At 40.3% G+C, this 16,736-nt stretch overlaps 1 protein-coding gene across 1 annotated transcript in view; it reads right to left on the minus strand.

Moving 5' to 3' along the window:
• The window catches only part of LOC131184562 (NACHT, LRR and PYD domains-containing protein 12-like), a 62,074-nt gene that overhangs the window by 17,094 nt on the left and 28,244 nt on the right, over window positions 1–16,736 (minus strand). The window contains 12 exon segments of the mRNA XM_058156014.1: window positions 2,045–2,215; window positions 2,537–2,704; window positions 3,027–3,197; window positions 3,365–3,535; window positions 3,726–3,896; window positions 4,088–4,258; window positions 4,450–4,620; window positions 6,229–6,399; window positions 7,883–8,053; window positions 8,723–8,893; window positions 9,060–9,221; window positions 16,192–16,362. Of these exon segments, the coding sequence (XP_058011997.1) occupies window positions 2,045–2,215; window positions 2,537–2,704; window positions 3,027–3,197; window positions 3,365–3,535; window positions 3,726–3,896; window positions 4,088–4,258; window positions 4,450–4,620; window positions 6,229–6,399; window positions 7,883–8,053; window positions 8,723–8,893; window positions 9,060–9,221; window positions 16,192–16,362 (2,040 nt within the window).

Below are 16,736 nucleotides of genomic sequence, written 5' to 3' on the forward strand. Positions count from 1 at the left end.
ACCTCATACAAATATAAATTGATGTTTTACAGGTGGCCTTTCCCACCCACAAGATTAGCAAGAATAAGTAAAAAATAACTCTTCAATGTGTTGGAAATGTGAAAGCAGCTGGACTGTAGGCGTGACTCTAGGCACCGGCCAAGGTAGGTGAGGCGAGATAAGGAGTTGGAGGGGCGGGATGGGGTGAGACCAGCCAGTGGTGGGATTAGCCAGTTCTCTGAACTGAGCAAAAAATTAACAACCAGTTTGCTTGAACTGGTGAGAACCAGCTGAATCCCACCTCTGATTGTATTCTTATAGGAATTGAAGGGAATGTGATTATTTATGACAACTGAACTGGCTGTTCCTGTATATATTTCCATAATTTTAAAAATAAAAAAAATGATGTGCAGAGGAAACAGAAAGAACAGTCACTTTTCCAGGCCTGTCCAAATTTTGGCATTCAGGCAAGAGAAACCTTTGAGTCATTTTGTGGTGAAAGATATAGTCTTACTAAAGACTAAAGCACTTTGGAGAAATAATTGAATAACAAAGCAGAAGCTTTTAATGACAAGGTAAGTGACATTCAGCAAGGCTTATTGGCTAGCTAGAAAGATTGACATTCAAATGTGAGTTTACATACCCATTCTGACTTTTGGTCTAAAACTGGGTTTTGGTGAAGTTTAATTCCGTGCTTGGTGATGTTTAATCCTGTGTTTAGTGGTGAGATAATTTTCCCTATTCAGCTTTGTTTGAAAGGAAAAAAGTTAATCTCTGCTCCTGAAAAGAAGCAACTCTGGAAATCTGACTAGTTCCTGTGTCTATTTGTTCTGGTAATTGGTTTAACAAGCTACAGATACTCTGTTTGCTCCTTTGCTTCATTCTGGAGAGTTTAAATGACCTCTCTGCTAAAGGGTTGAATTCACTTTATGAGCAAGAGTTGGCTGCTGATAGTTATCGTTGCATTTTAACTATTTTAAATTCTCAAGGTGCTCTGGCACCCTGCCTGATTTGTAATTCCAGTTTGCGGGTATTTCTAATCTAATGATTGGTATTTAGAGCAGCTTTTTGTATTTTTGCACAGTTAATTCTTGACTTACAAAAGTTACAATGGTGCTGAAAAAAGTAACTTATGACCGTTTTTCACACTTATGACCATTGCAGCAAACTGTCATTAGGGCAACGAAGCAATGTCACATGACCATCTGGCCACGCCCACCCAGTCACATGAAGCATCACAGTTGTGAAATGAGTGACATGGTTGATAAGAATGCTGCAATGGGCATAAATGATGACCGGTCATAAGTATGAGGACTGGTCAAAAGTGCAAGGACCTGTCAGAAATCACTTTTTTCAGCCCTTTGAGTAGTCCCTATGTGCTGAAAAAAGTTATTTTTCACTGGTCCTCACACTTTTGATCAAGCCTTGCACTTACGACTATCCTCACATTTTAGGTTTTGTGCCCTATCTTGTAACTATGGTAAAGAGAAGCAGTTGTGAAATGAGTGACATGGTTTTTAAGAATGCTGCAATGGGCATAAATGTGAGAATGGTCATAAGTGCGAGGACCAGTCAAAAGTGCGAGGACCCATCAGAAATGACTTTTTTCAGCCTTCTGAATAGTCCGTATGAACATAGCCATGGCCACCCGGTCACATGACCAGCTAGCCACGCCCACCCAGTCACATGATCACCAAACCACGGCCCAAAATAAGCCACACCCAAAGAACTGGTTGTTAAAAAGTTTGAATCCCACCACTGCCGTTCTCCCAGCCCCTCCCACCTTGATCATCTTGTTAATGTCCAATGGTATTCAAACTAGGTTTCATAACCTAGTCATAACCATTTCATAACCATTCTAAAGTTTGGCATCTCTTTGGAGGGTGCTTGCATTCCATTCTCATGCCTGCCTCATGGGATCTTTCAAACTTTATCTCTGGTTGGCAGGTCTGGTTTCTGTCAAAAAAAACAACCCCCCTATATTCCACTCCCCCTTCTTTATGGCAGGATGCCATCAAAGTGAAGCAGGGCAGAAGTGGCATGATGGCAGATCTGACACACTTACTCTACAGTCTTTATTGCACATTCTGGTTGTTTGAGCCCATCCCACAGCATTTCTAATAGTTTGTTATTTGAGTTCTTGAGGGACAGGTCTAATTCTCTCAATCTCGGGTTTTTTCTGAGGACTTCTGCAAGAGGCCTGTTGCAGGATTCACTCAGGATCTCTCCAGAAAGCCTGCAGAAAAGAGTGACAAATATTGCGACTACCTTTTGAAAACCAAGCATGGAATGTATTTTTATAGGAAGTAAAGATAATGTGATTATGTAGGGAAACTGAACTGTTTCTCTCTGGATATATTTCCAAAATATTAACCTTTACAGGATGGTTCTGCAGATCAAACTGACTAGGTGGCTCAGTGCCTAAGACACGGAGCTTGTCAGTCAGAAAGGTTGGCAGTTCTGTGGGTTCGAATCCCTAATAGAGGTCTCCTGCATGAGCAGAAGGTTGGACTAGCTGACCTCTAAGGTCCCTTCCAACTCTGTTACTGTTACTTACTTTAGCTTCTGTACTGTACATTCTGGATCATTGAGCCCATCGCACAATAGTTCCATTGTTTTGTCATCAGGGCTTTTGAAGGACAGATCTAACTCTCTCAATCTCTGGTTTCTGAGGACTTCTGCAAGAGGCCTGTTGCAGGATTCACTCAGGATCTCTCCAGAAAGCCTGCAGAAAAGAGTGAAAAATGTTGCGATTACCTTTTGAAAAACAAGCATGGAATGTATTCTTATAGGAAGTAAAGAGAATGTGATTATGTATGGAAACTGAACTGTTTCTCTCTGGATATATTTCCAAAATATTAACCTTTATAGGATGGTTCTGCAGATCAAACTGACTAGGTGGCTCAGTGCCTAAGACACTGAGCTTGTCAATCAGAAAGGTCGGCAGTTCGGTGGGTTCGAATCCCTAATAGAGGTCTCCTGCATGAGCAGGAGGTTGGACTAGCTGACCTCCAAGGTCCCTTCCAAACTCTGTTACTGTTACTTACTTTAGCTTCTGTACTGTACATTCTGGATCATTGAGCCCATCGCACAATAGTTCCATTGTTTTGTCATCAGGGCTTTTGAAGGACAGATCTAACTCTCTCAATCTCTGGTTTTCTCTGGGTACTTCTGCAAAATGCCTAGTGCAGGATGTGGTCGAGATCTCTCCATAAAGCCTGCGGAGAATAGTATGTAAAATTACAATTATTGCTTGAAAGCCAGGCAGGGATGTATTTTATTGGAACTGAACAGAATGTGCTTCCCCCTGGATATATTTCCAGGCTATTAAAAATCAAAAAACAGTTGCGTAGATCAAACTGAAAGGGGGGGGGGAATCACTTACTGCACTGTCTCTATTGTACATTGCGCATGCTTGAGACCCTCACGTAGCAGTTCCATTGTTTTGTCATCAGGGCTTTTGAGGGATAGCTCTAACTCTCTCAATCTCTGGTTTCTCCTGAGTGCTTCGGCAAGATGCCGGCTGCAGGATTCGGTCAAGATCTCTCCAGCAAGCCTCCAAAGAAGGGTATGAAAAATCACAATTATTTATTGAAAAACAAGTGTTGAATGTACTCTTATAGTTATTGAAGGAGATGTGATTGTGTAAGGCATCTGAACTGCCTCACCCTGGATATATTTCCAGAAAAATAACAGTCATAAAATGGTTGTGCAGCTCAAACTGAATTGAAGGAAGAGTCACTTACTCTAGCGTTTCTATTGCACATTCTGGATGTTTGAGACCCTCACACAGCAATTCCATTGCTTTGTTATCTGGGATCTTGAGGGAGAAGGATAATGCATTCAATCTCTGGTTTTTCCAGAGTACTTCTGCAAGATGCCTGCTGCAGGATTCGGTTTGTATCTCTCCTTGAAGACTGTGGAGAATATTACAAAATATTGTAATTATTTCATGAAAAACGAACAGGAAGGTATTCTTATAGGAATTGAAGAGAAACTGACTATGTAAGACAACTGAACTGCCTCTCCCTGGATATAGTTTCAGAATATTAACAGTCACAAAAAGGGGTTGTGAAGATCAAACTAAATTGAAAAAATGGTCACTTACTATAGCCTTTCTATTGTACATTCTGGATGTTTGAGACTCTCACACAGCACTTCCATTGCTTTGTCATCTGGGTTCTTGAGGGCCAAGGATAATACATTCAATCTCTGGTTTTTCGAGAGTACTTCTGAGGGATGCCCGCTGCAGGATTCGGTGTTTATCTCTCCTTGAAGACTGTGGAGAATAGTACAAAATATTGTAATTATTTCATGAAAAACGAACAGGAAGGTATTCTTATAGGAATTGAAGAGAAAGTGACTATGTGACACAACTGAACTACCTCTCTCTGGATATAGTTTCAGAATATTAACAGTCACAAAAAGGGCTTGTGAAGATCAAACTGAATTGAACGAACGGTCACTTACTGCAGCATTTCTATTGTACATTCTGGATGTTTGACACCCTCACACTGCTCTTCCATTGGTTTATGATCCGGGTTCTTGAAGGACAAGAATAATATGTTCAATCCCTGGTTTTTCCTGAGTACTTCTGCAAGATGCCTGCTGCTCGATTCATTCAGGGTTTCTCCAGCAAGGCTGCAGAAAAGAGTGAAAATGTTGCGATTACCTTTTGAAAAACAAGCATGGAATGTATTCTTATAGGAAGTAAAGAGAATGTGATTATGTATGGAAACTGAACTGTTTCTCTCTGGATATATTTCCAGGCTATTAAAAATCAAAAACAGTTGCGTAGATCAAACTGAATTGAAGGAAGAGTCACTTACTCTACAGTCTTTATTGCACATTCTGGTTGTTTGAGCCCATCGCACAATAGTTCCATTGTTTTGTCATCAGGGCTTTTGAGGATAGCTCTAACTCTCTCAATCTCTGGTTTTTCCAGAGTACTTCTGCAAGATGCCTGCTGCAGGATTCGGTTTGTATCTCTCCTTGAAGACTGTGGAGAATATTACAAAATATTGTAATTATTTCATGAAAAACGAACAGGAAGGTATTCTTATAGGAATTGAAGAGAAACTGACTATGTAAGACAACTGAACTGCCTCTCCCTGGATATAGTTTCAGAATATTAACAGTCACAAAAAGGGGTTGTGAAGATCAAACTAAATTGAAAAAATGGTCACTTACTATAGCCTTTCTATTGTACATTCTGGATGTTTGAGACTCTCACACAGCACTTCCATTGCTTTGTCATCTGGGTTCTTGAGGGCCAAGGATAATACATTCAATCTCTGGTTTTTCGAGAGTACTTCTGAGGGATGCCCGCTGCAGGATTCGGTGTTTATCTCTCCTTGAATACTGTGGAGAATAGTACAAAATATTGTAATTATTTCATGAAAAACGAACAGGAAGGTATTCTTATAGGAATTGAAGAGAAAGTGACTATGTGACACAACTGAACTGCCTCTCTCTGGATATAGTTTCAGAATATTAACAATCACGAAAAGGGGTTGTGAAGATCAAACTGAATTGAACGAACGGTCACTTACTGCAGCATTTCTATTGTACATTCTGGATGTTTGACACCCTCACACAGCTCTTCCATTGGTTTATCATCCGGGTTCTTGAAGGACAAGAATAATAAGTTCAGTCCCTGGTTTTTCCTGAGTACTTCTGCAAGATGCTTGCTGCTCGATTCATTCAGGGTTTCTCCAGCAAGGCTGCAGAAAAGAGTGAGAAAAATTGCAATTATCTTTTGAAAAACAAGCCGGAATGTATTCTTACAAGGACTGAACAGAATATGATCATGTAGGAAATAAACTGCCTTCCTCTGGATATATTTCCAGAATATTAACATCAAAAGACTTTTATGCTAATCAAACTAAAAGGAAATAGTCACTTACTCTAATTTTATTGTGCATTCTTTGAACCCTTCACAGAGTAGTTCCATTCTTTTAGCATCTGGGTTCTTGAGGGATAGCTCTAACTTTCTGAACTTCTGGTTTCTCCTGAGTACTTCTGCAAGATGCCTGCTACATGACATGAACAGGATCTCTCTATCAAGCCTTCAAAGAAGAGTATGAAAAATTATAGCTATTTCTTGAAAAACAAACATAGAATGTATTTTTATAGGACTTGAAGTGACTGTGATTATGTAAGGCAACTGAACTGCCTGGATATATTTTCAGAAGAATAAATGAAAAAATGGTTGTGCAGCTGAAACTAAAAGGTATATGCATTTCTTACTTTAGCTTCTGTACTGTACATTCTGGATCATTGAGCCCATCGCACAATAGTTCCATTGTTTTGTCATCAGGGCTTTTGAAGGACAGACCTAACTCTCTCAATCTCTGGTTTTCCTTGAGTACTTCTGCAAGATGCCTGCTGCTCGATTCAGTCAGGGTTTCTCCAGCAAGGCTGCAGAAAAGAGTGAGAAAAATTGCAAGTATCTTTTGAAAAACAAGCCAGAATGTATTCTTACAAGGACTGAACGGAATGTGATCTTGTAGGAAACTGTTGTGTCTTGCCCGCCCTCAGAGCAGCCGGGCCCTTCTTATCTGCTCCCGAACACGGAGGAATGTATGCCTCCCGGCCCCAGTCCTGGCTCCATGCCCAGACAAACAGCAGAAGAAGGAGCACTTCCCTGCCCCAGCCCTGACTCCATGCCCAGGCAAATGGAGCAGCTAGACCCCTCCCCCTCCTCCACAGCAGGTGAGCCTGAGGAGGGTTTATTACCAACAGCTGATTGGAGTAATCCTCGCATCAGAAGATTGGATAGGCGGAGGCAACAGAAGGAAGGGAGGGGCAGGCCTTAATGAGTGCTGAGTCATGGAGCCACACCCCATGGCCTATATAAAGGATCTGCTTTCTGGCAGTCTCTGAGTCAGGCAAAAGTCGAACTTATCTTGCTGAAGTCACTTACTGGTCTCCTGCCTGCTCTGAGGACTTTGCTAGGACTTTGGGCAGAGCTGCAGAGGCAAGCCTGATTCGGATTTCCCTGACCCGGCCGTCAGCGGAGGAGTGGGACACGACAGAAACTGAACTCACTCACGCTCTTGTCACCTCTCGCCTGGATTATTGCAATTATTGCAATGCTCTCTACATGGGGCTCCCCTTGAAGTGCACTCGGAGGCTTCAGTTAGTCCAGAATGCAGCTGCGCGGGTGATTGAGGGAGCCACACGAGGCTCCCATGTAACACCGCTCCTGCGCAGACTGCACTGGCTACCTGTGGTCTTTCGGGTGCGCTTTAAGGTTCTGGTTACCACCTTTAAAGCGCTCCATGGCTTAGGGCCCGGGTACTTACGGGACCGCCTGCTGTTACCTTATGCCTCCCACTGACCCATACGCTCACACAGAGAGGGTCTTCTCAGGGTGCCATCCACCAAGCAATGTCGGCTGGCGGCCCCCAGGGGAAGGGCCTTCTCTGTGGGGGCTCCTACCCTTTGGAACGAACTTCCCCCTGGCTTGCGTCAATTGCCTGACCTTCGGACCTTCCGCTGTGAGCTGAAAACGCACTTATTTATTCAAGCGGGACTGGCTTAAATTTTTAAATATTATTTTTAACTGGGGTTACAATTTTATGAATTTTAAGGGTTTTAAATTTAATTATTTTAAATTTCGGCCATCTATAGAATATGTTTTTTAATTCTTTGTTTTAATTGTATATTGTATTTTTTTTTATAATTGGCTGTACACCGCCCTGAGTCCTTCGGGAGAAGCGTGGTATAAAAATCAAATAAATAAATAAATAAATAAATAAATAAATAAATAAATAAACAAATAAACAAATAAATAAATAAATAAATAAATAAATAAACTGCCTTCCTCTGGATATATTTCCAGAATATTAACATTAAAAGACTGTTGTGCTGATCAAACTGAAAGTAAATAGTCACTTACTCTAATATCTCTATTGTGCATTGTGGATGTTTGAGCCCCTCACAGAGTAGTTCCATTGTTTTAGTGTCTGGGTTCTTGAGGGATAGCTCTAACTCTCTCAATCTCTGGTTTCTTCTGATTACTTCTGCAACATGCCTGCTGCACGACATAGTCAGAATCTCTCCATCAAGCCTTCAAAGAAGAGTATTTATACGATTTATATTGATATGGATTGTTTCCTGATTGCTTATTTGTACCCTATGGCTATCATTAAGTGCTGTACTTTATGATTCTTGATGAAGGTATCTTTTCTTTTATGTACTCAGAGAGCGTACGCACCAAAGACAAATTCCTTGTGTGTCCAATCATACTTCTTTTTTGTTTGTTTGTTTGTTTGTTTACATTTATACCCCGCCCTTCTCCGAAGACTCAGGGCGGCTTACAGTGTATAAGGCAATAGTCTCATTCTATTTGTATATTTTTTTTTTTACAAAGTCAACTTATTGCCCCCCCAACAATCTGGGTCCTCATTTTACCTACCTTATAAAGGATGGAAGGCTGAGTCAACCTTGGGCCGGGCTCGAACCTGCAATAATTGCAGGCTTCTGGGTTCTTAATAACAGGCTATTACCAGCCTGAGCTATCCGGCCCTTTTGGCCAATAAAAAATTCTATTCTATTCTATTCCAAAAAAATTATAACTGTTTCTTGAAAAACAAGCATAGAATGTATTTTTATAGGACTCGAAGGGACTGTGATTAAGGAATGCAACTGAACTGCCTCACCCTGGATATATTTCCAGAAGAATAACAGTGAAAAAATGGTTGTGCAGCTGAAACTGAGAGGTATATGCATTTCTTACTTTAGCTTCTTTACTGTACATTCTGGATCATTGAGCCCATCACACAATAGTTCCATTGTTTTGTCATCAGGGCTTTTGAAGGACAGATCTAACTCTCTCAATCTCTGATTTTCTCTGAGTACTTCCGCAAAATGCCTGCTGCAGGATGCAGTCGAGATCTTTCCACTAAGCCTACAGAGAAGAGTATGAAGAATTAAAATTATTTCTTGAAAGTGAGGCAAGTATGTATTTTATTGGAACTGAAGATAATGTGCCTCTCCCTGGATATATTTACAGAAAATTAACCCTCAAATGACAGTTGCGCAGATCAACCTAAAAGGAAAAAGAAATCACTTACTCTATTTCGCATTGTGGATGCTTGAGACCATCATAGATTAGTTCCATTGTTTTGTCATCTAGATTCTGCATTTCCAAGTGTAACTCTCTCAGTCTCGGGTTTTTCCTGAATACGTTAGCAACATGCCTGCTGCAAGATTCACTCAGGATCTCTCCAGAAAGTCTGCAGTGTCCAAAATAATCACAATTATTTCTTGAAAAATAATTGTGATTTGTATTTTAATAGGAATTCAAGGGAATGTTTTATATGGCAATTTAACTGCCTTTTCTTGGATATATTTTCAAAATATTATTCTATTTGAGTTGTTTCAGCTGATCAAACTGAAAGGAATAAATAGTGACATATTGTAGTTTTGTAAGAAATTCACGTATTCACTTTTTACAATTATGATTGAAAGAATCTTCACAGATTATATTTTCTAAAATGAAATTCTTTAGTTGGATTACCATATGGTGGGTAAAAAGAAAGCAAAAAATTCTTAGATTGGCACACCTCTTTGCTGTTCAGTTAAATATTTAGGTAGGAAAGAAAGAAGGAAAAATAAATCTAGTGCAACATGGATGATGGTATCTACTGAGAAACAGTAAATAAATGTGTCTATTTGAATGTATTTATTAGACTTATTCAGCATCATCAGCCACATAGAGTTACAGGTACAGTCGTTCTTGTCTCCTGATTGTCGAATGTTATGATGATGCTAAATGAACAGTCTTATGACTCATGCCCTCATTATAGCCATTGAAGCACCTCCTCGGTCATGTGATTTTGATCTAGGCACTTGCCAACACTTATAAAAAGTTGCCCAATGCCTTATACTCTTGTTATTGCCATTTGCAATTTTTCCCACCACCTTCCCCAGAAAGTCCCTGCAGAACCAAGCAGGGAAGAACACAAAAATTTATGTCTGCCACAAGGACTTGGCATGGAGGTTTTTCATCCAGCCTCCAGACATGAGTGGCTTCCTTATCATCTCTAGGGGTTCACTGAAAATGATTCCTGTTCCCAATCCTGACTGGACAAGAGGGAAGCCCCCTGATTCTGCCAGGTGACTGAAAAAACTCTGTGCTAAAATGTTGACTCAACCATAAAGAAACCTCTTTGTCTAATTTCCAGACCTGTTCTGATTGCCTGCGCCTGACATTAATCTCACCAGAATCACTGCTCCTGGGAAGGAGGCATCTTTGAACATGGTTGTGAGATCGTAGGCAGCTCTACATCTCTCCATCAGATGTAGAAACTTTAGTCCAACACCGACAGGAGATGGAAGGAAAAATATGTTGCCATTACAGAAACTTGGTGGGATGAAACCCACAAATGGAACATACAGCTAGAGGGATTTAAATTATTTTTAAAAAATAGACCAAATAAAAGAGGAGGTGGAGTTGCACTATATATAAGAAGTAACTATATCTCTACAGAAATAGAGCACAACAATGATGAAAACTGCCTTGAATGCATTTGAGTCAATATAAAAGGTGGGGGGGCATTGCCATAGTGTATACTACAGGCCACCCAACCAAATAGAGGAAATGATGAACTTTTTGCTAGTCAGTTAACTAAGGTATGTAGGAAGCACATTACAATAGTAATAGGGGATTTTAACTACCCTGATATCAACTGGGAGACAAACTCTGCACCAAGTGGAAGATCCAAGAGGTTCCTAACAAACCTTTCTTTCCCAAAAAGTAGAGAAGGGAACAAAGGGATCAGCCATATTGGACTTAATTTTCACTAACAGAGATGAAATGATAGAGGGTGTTGAAGCTACAGGAACCTTGGGGCAAGTGATCATGCAATATTGGAATTCAACATTATGCAAGCATAAGCAACAGAGTAAAGTCAAACTAGAGTCTTGGACTTTAAGAGAGCTAATTTCAATAAACTGAGAGAGAGCTTGGGAAGGATTCCATGGATTAGAATCCTCAAGGGTAAAACAACTCAAGAAGCTTGGGAAAAGTGAGATTATAAAAGTCCAATCTACTACAATACCAATGAAGAAGCAAAATAACAGCTCTCTAAAGAAACCAGCATAAAAAGTAGAAAAAGGGGCACATACCTAATGCCGATTATCAGCAAAGAGCCTGCAAAGAAGAAGTGAGGAAAACTAAGACTCATAATGAACAAAGGCTCATGACAAAAATAAAAAATAACAAAAAAAAGTTTCTTCCAACATTTAAAAACAAGAAAAATGTCAAGAAAGCAACCGGCCCATTGGTGGGGGGAAGTGGCAAGATGGTGACAAGTAACAGGGAGAAAACAGAACTACTTAACTCATTTTTTGCATCTGTCTTTACACAACGGTAAAAAAGCAGTCCAACCCATCAAAAATAGCACCACAAAAAACAGATTAGGAACACAAGTCAAAATAGGGAAGAAAACTGTAAGTGAGCACCTGTCCACCCTAGACGAGTTCAAATCGCCAGGACCAGATGAATTACACCCTAAGGTTCTGAAGGAACTGGCAGATTTGATCTCACAACCACTGAACTATATCTTTCAAAGATCCTGGAGCTCCAGGGAACTGCCAGAGGACTGAAAAAGAACTGATGTAGTTCCTGTCTTCAGAAAAGGGAATAAAATAGATCCAGGAAACTACAGACCCAGCCAAAAACTGTTGTGGTCCACCAGCAGCCTGCGGAGCTGGCAGCGGAGTTAGACAGTGAGGAGGCTGGGGAGGACAATAGAATAGAATAGAATAGAATAGAATAGAATAGAATAGAATAGAATAGAATTTTTTATTGGCCAAGTGTGATTGGACACACAAGGAATTTGTCTTGGTGCATATGCTCTCAGTGTACATAAAAGAAAAGATACCTTCATCAAGGTACATTTAAAACACAATGATGGTCAATATATCAATATAAATCATAAGGATTACCAGCAACAAAGTTACAGTCATACAGTTATAAGTGGAAGGAAATGGGTGATGGGAACGATGAGAAGATTAATAGTAGTGCAGATTTAGTAAATAGCTTGACAGTGTTGAGGGAATTATTTGTTTAGCAGAGTAATGGCCTTCGGGGAAAAACTGTTCTTGTGTCTAGTTGTTCTGGTGTGCAATGCTCTGTAGCGTCGTTTTGAGGGTAGGAGTTGAAACAGTTTATGTCCAGGATGTGAGGGATCTGTAAATATTTTCATGGCCCTCTTCTTGATTCGTGCAGTATACAGGTCCTCAATGGAAGGCAGGTTGGTAGCAATTATTTTTTCTGCAGTTCTAATTATCCTCTGAAGTCTGTGTCTTTCTTGTTGGGTTGCAGAACGAACCAGACAGTTACTGAGGTGCAAATGACAGACTCAATAATTCCTTGACTCTCTACTTGACTCTGGGGAAGGCCCAGACAAGGGCTCTGCAACGGAGGCAGAGATGGGAGCGATGCATGGACTCCGGAGCCTCCAGAGGCAGACAGCAGAGAGGCAGAGGAACAGGAGGAATCTGTTCCTAGTGCATGCATGCAAAGAGCTGCAGCTAAAGTGAAAAGGATGACTCGGGAGTAAGGCCAGGAGATGATTGGTTCCTCCCATAAGGCATAAACGATGCTATAGAGCACTGCACATCAGAACAACTAGACACAAGAACAGTTTTTTCCTGAACACAATCACTCTGCTAAACAAATAATTCCCTCAACATTGTCAAACTATTTACTAAATCTGCACTACTATTAATCTTGTCATAGTTCCCATCACTCATCTCCTTCCACTTATGACTGTATGACTGTAACTTTGTTGCTTGTATCCTTAAGATTTATATTGAAATTGTTTTCTGATTGCTTATTTGTACCCTATGACTATCATTAAGTGTTGTACCTTATGATTCTTGATGAATATATCTTTTCCTTTATGTACACCGAGAACATATGCACCAAGACAAATTCCTTGTGTGTCCAATCACACTTGGCCAATAAAAAAATTCTATTCTATTCTATTCTATTCTATTCTATTCTATTCTATTCTATTCTATTCTATTCTATTCTATTCTATTCTATTCTAAAAGAGCAGCAATGGCTCTTGGGTTCTTTGTAGGAAAGCAACATTGCTACAATTGTTTCTTGTCTCCTGTTTCTGAACTTTGTGGGGTTCTTGCCAAGAAAAGCCTTTGGCAGGGTGCCAAAGAAGACAAAGGTTTGTGATAAGGCCGAAGGACTTTTTCTGAAGGACTTTGTTTTGAAATTAATTTGGACTAAGCCGAGAGTGAAGTAATTCTCAGTTGTTCTAATAAAGAATGTTTGTTTAGGACTGATTGGTAATAACTACTTGGGCCTACGTCATAACAAAATTGGCCTGGAAAATGGCTTGAAAACATCCCCAAAAACAGTCTGAAAATGGCCCAAATATGGCCTGAAAACAGCTCAAAAAACGCCCCAAAAAACAGCCTGAAAACAGCCCAAAAAACCTGGCTGCGAGAGAAAAGGAAGCTGGCTGAGCCAGAGCCAGACCCAGACATGTCCCGGGTCCCCTCGTCCCAGAAGAAGCAACCTCGCACTCTTCCCCTCTCTGCTTGCCCCCTTCTTCACATGGGATCACCCAGCAATGGAGACGGAGAGGGAGAAGGGGGCAGTGTTTTTGTGTGCTCCCGTTTCTGGGTGGCACCCTCCCCTCAATGCCAACAGCGCTGCTGCCCCCTTCTCCCTCTCCGTCTCCACTGCTGGGCGATCCGTGTGAAGAAGGAAGCTATCAGACAGGCAGGAGTTGTTGTTTCCGGGATGAGGGGACCCAGGAAGCGTCTGGATCTAACTTAATCAGCTTCTGTTCCTCTCATACCCAGCTTCCCCAGTCTAGCTTGACGTAGTCTCTCTCTCTCTCTCTCTCTCTCTCTCTCTCTCACACACACACACACACACACAGAGGTTGGATCTTCCTTTCCTTCTGTCGCCTCCCGCCGGAGACCTCTGCATTCCCTCCCCAACCCTGCCTGTCCCATATAGGTACCACTCACACAAGTGATTTAGAGTTGGCCACGTCCACTCAGTCACATGACCCCCCACCAGCCACGCCCACTCAGCCATGCCCACCCAGCCAGTCATTAGGCAGAGAACCAATTGTTAAAAAATTTGGATCCCACCACTGACGTACATTAACCTTAGTAAAATAAAATTAACCTTAGTAAAATAAAGCAATCTTACAGTAATAGCATTTTAGGCTTATATACTGCCCCATAGTGCTTTACACCACTCTCTGATCAGTTTACAATGTAAGCATTGTTTGCATATTGCCTAAAACAATCTGGGTTCTCATTTTACCAACCTTGAAAGGATGGAAGACTGAGTCAACCTTGAGTCCCATCAGGATTGAACTCCAGCCTGTGGGCAGTTTTCCTGTAATATTGCATTCTAACCACTGTGCCACCAGGGCTCCTTTTGCTTCCTTTTAACACAGCAATTTTTTCACTTTCTCTCAATGTACAACAAAAGATCACTTCTTCCCATTCTTTTACCCACAATCAAATCTTTCTTGCCTCTGGTCAGCAAAATTAATTAAGTGTTACAAGGAACAATAACATAAATATTTTCAACTTCATCAAATAAGACAATTTTATACTTCTTCTCTTTGCTTTGATCTTTAATCTCTTTAAAGAGTCTCCCAGAACTTGATCCTGTTTCATTTACTCTTTATCTTTTTCAGAAACGCTTTCAAGACTTTAACAAGTCTCTTCTTTAAATCCTAATTAAAAAGCTATCCTTATTCTTCTGTTTTGTTATTTGAGTATTAGTTAAAACATCCGCTGATTTCATTTGTGTATCCAAGGTAACATCTTTTTCCATATCATTGGAACAACTTGCCTGCAGAAGTTGTGAATGCTCCAACACTGGAAATTTTTAAGAAAATGTTGGATAGCCATTTGTCTGAAATGGTGTAGAGTTTCCTGCCTGGGCAGGGGGTTGGATTAGAAGACCTCCAAGGTCCCTTCCAACTCTATTATTATGTTATGTTATTATGTTATTGTTGTGATCTGTTTTTAGATACACATTCAAATCAGCCAGTGGTGGGTTCTAACTGGTGTTACCACTGATTCGCTTTGCGCACGTGCTTTGCGCACAAAGTTTAAGAATGTCGGCTGGCGGCTCCCAGGGGAAGGGCCTTCTCTGTGGGGGCTTCCACCCTCTGGAATGAACTTCCCCCAGGACTTCGGCAGCTGCCTGACCTTTGGACCTTCCGCCGCGAGTTGAAGACCTATCTATATATTCGTGCAGGACTGGCATAGAAATTTTTAGTAGTTTTTAACAGTGGGATCTAAATTTTATGGGGTTTTATGGTTTTAAATGGATTTTAATTTGGCCCTATATTTAATAAGTTTTTAAATTATTTTTTTATTGTGTACTTTCTATTGTTTTTATTTGGGCTGTGAACCGCCCTGAGTCCTTCGGGAGAAGGGCGGTATAAAAATCAATCAATCAATCAATCAAACAAACAAACAAACAAACAAACAAACAAACAAACAAATAAATAAATAAATAAATAAATAAATAAATAAATAAATAAATAAGAAAGGAAATTTGTTAACCCTCTGTCCATATAGGGACTGACAATGACTTATGCAAAGATGCCAAACCCTTAGCACCCAGGATTCTAAACTTGTCAGAGAGCTCTGTCTTACAGTCTCCTCCTGGGGAACTTTTGTTTGGAGTCCTCTTTTTGTTCAAAGAGAAATTCCAAGTTCCAAGTTTGGTAAGTGCAAATTATTCAATGATAATAATAATCAAGATAATACATACAGCAAAGCAAGTCTCTCCTGGATGTATTTAATGTAATACAGGTAATCCCCAAGTTATGACAGTTCACTTAGCGACTGTTCAAAGTTATGACCTAGGTCCCCCCACCCCATTGTTCACACTGAACAACAGCAGAGGCACTACAACATTCACCCTGCCTATTCCTAGTAACTGACCTCCTCCCTCAAATTTAGTCCTTCTGCCAGATTCTTAACAATTAACAGCTAAGAAAGTATCTCATATCTCCCAGAACCAATTACTATCATACCATTTTGATTACAATCACAGATAAAATTGTATCTTAGAAAACAGAAGGAACAGAAGAAAATAAATATCACAACTGTAATTATCTTTCCATGGATACTTTTTCAGAATTTAAGAAAAAGTAACACATACCAAACTGAAAAGTAATACTGATCACTCACTCTAGTTTTTCTATTTTACAGTCTGGATCTTGGAGTCCCTCACACAGCAATTCCATTGCTCTGTCATCTGTATCTTCCAGGGACAAAAGTAATTCTTTCAAACTCTGATTGTTCTTGAAGACTTCAGCAAAATGCCTGCTGCAGGACTCTGTGAAGGAGCATCCTAGCAAACTGAAAGAATAGCAATTACTCAGAAGAATTAAAATGATAACTTCTGGTTAAACAATAATAATTAAAAACAAAACAAAAGCAATAATTATGGGAATATAATCAAAAAATCTATTGTATCATATGGTTAAATATAGAACTACATTAAAAGTATCCTATAAATAATTTATTTATAATTTAATGAAAATGGGGAGGGAAAATTTTCCTGCCTTTCACCCTGTTCTGAAGGAAAAGACAGTGTGTGTATATGAAAAAGATCCCTACCCCCCAACCCCACCCCTCCTAAGGCAGCCACATCCCTCCACTAACCTGCTTTCCTGCTCCATTCTCCACTGCCACATGTAGGGCAAGAAAAGTAGTCTGTGGACTACTTATAA

Source organism: Ahaetulla prasina, chromosome 1 (assembly GCF_028640845.1).
Source record: "Ahaetulla prasina isolate Xishuangbanna chromosome 1, ASM2864084v1, whole genome shotgun sequence".
Classification (NCBI taxonomy): Eukaryota; Metazoa; Chordata; class Lepidosauria; order Squamata; family Colubridae; genus Ahaetulla; species Ahaetulla prasina.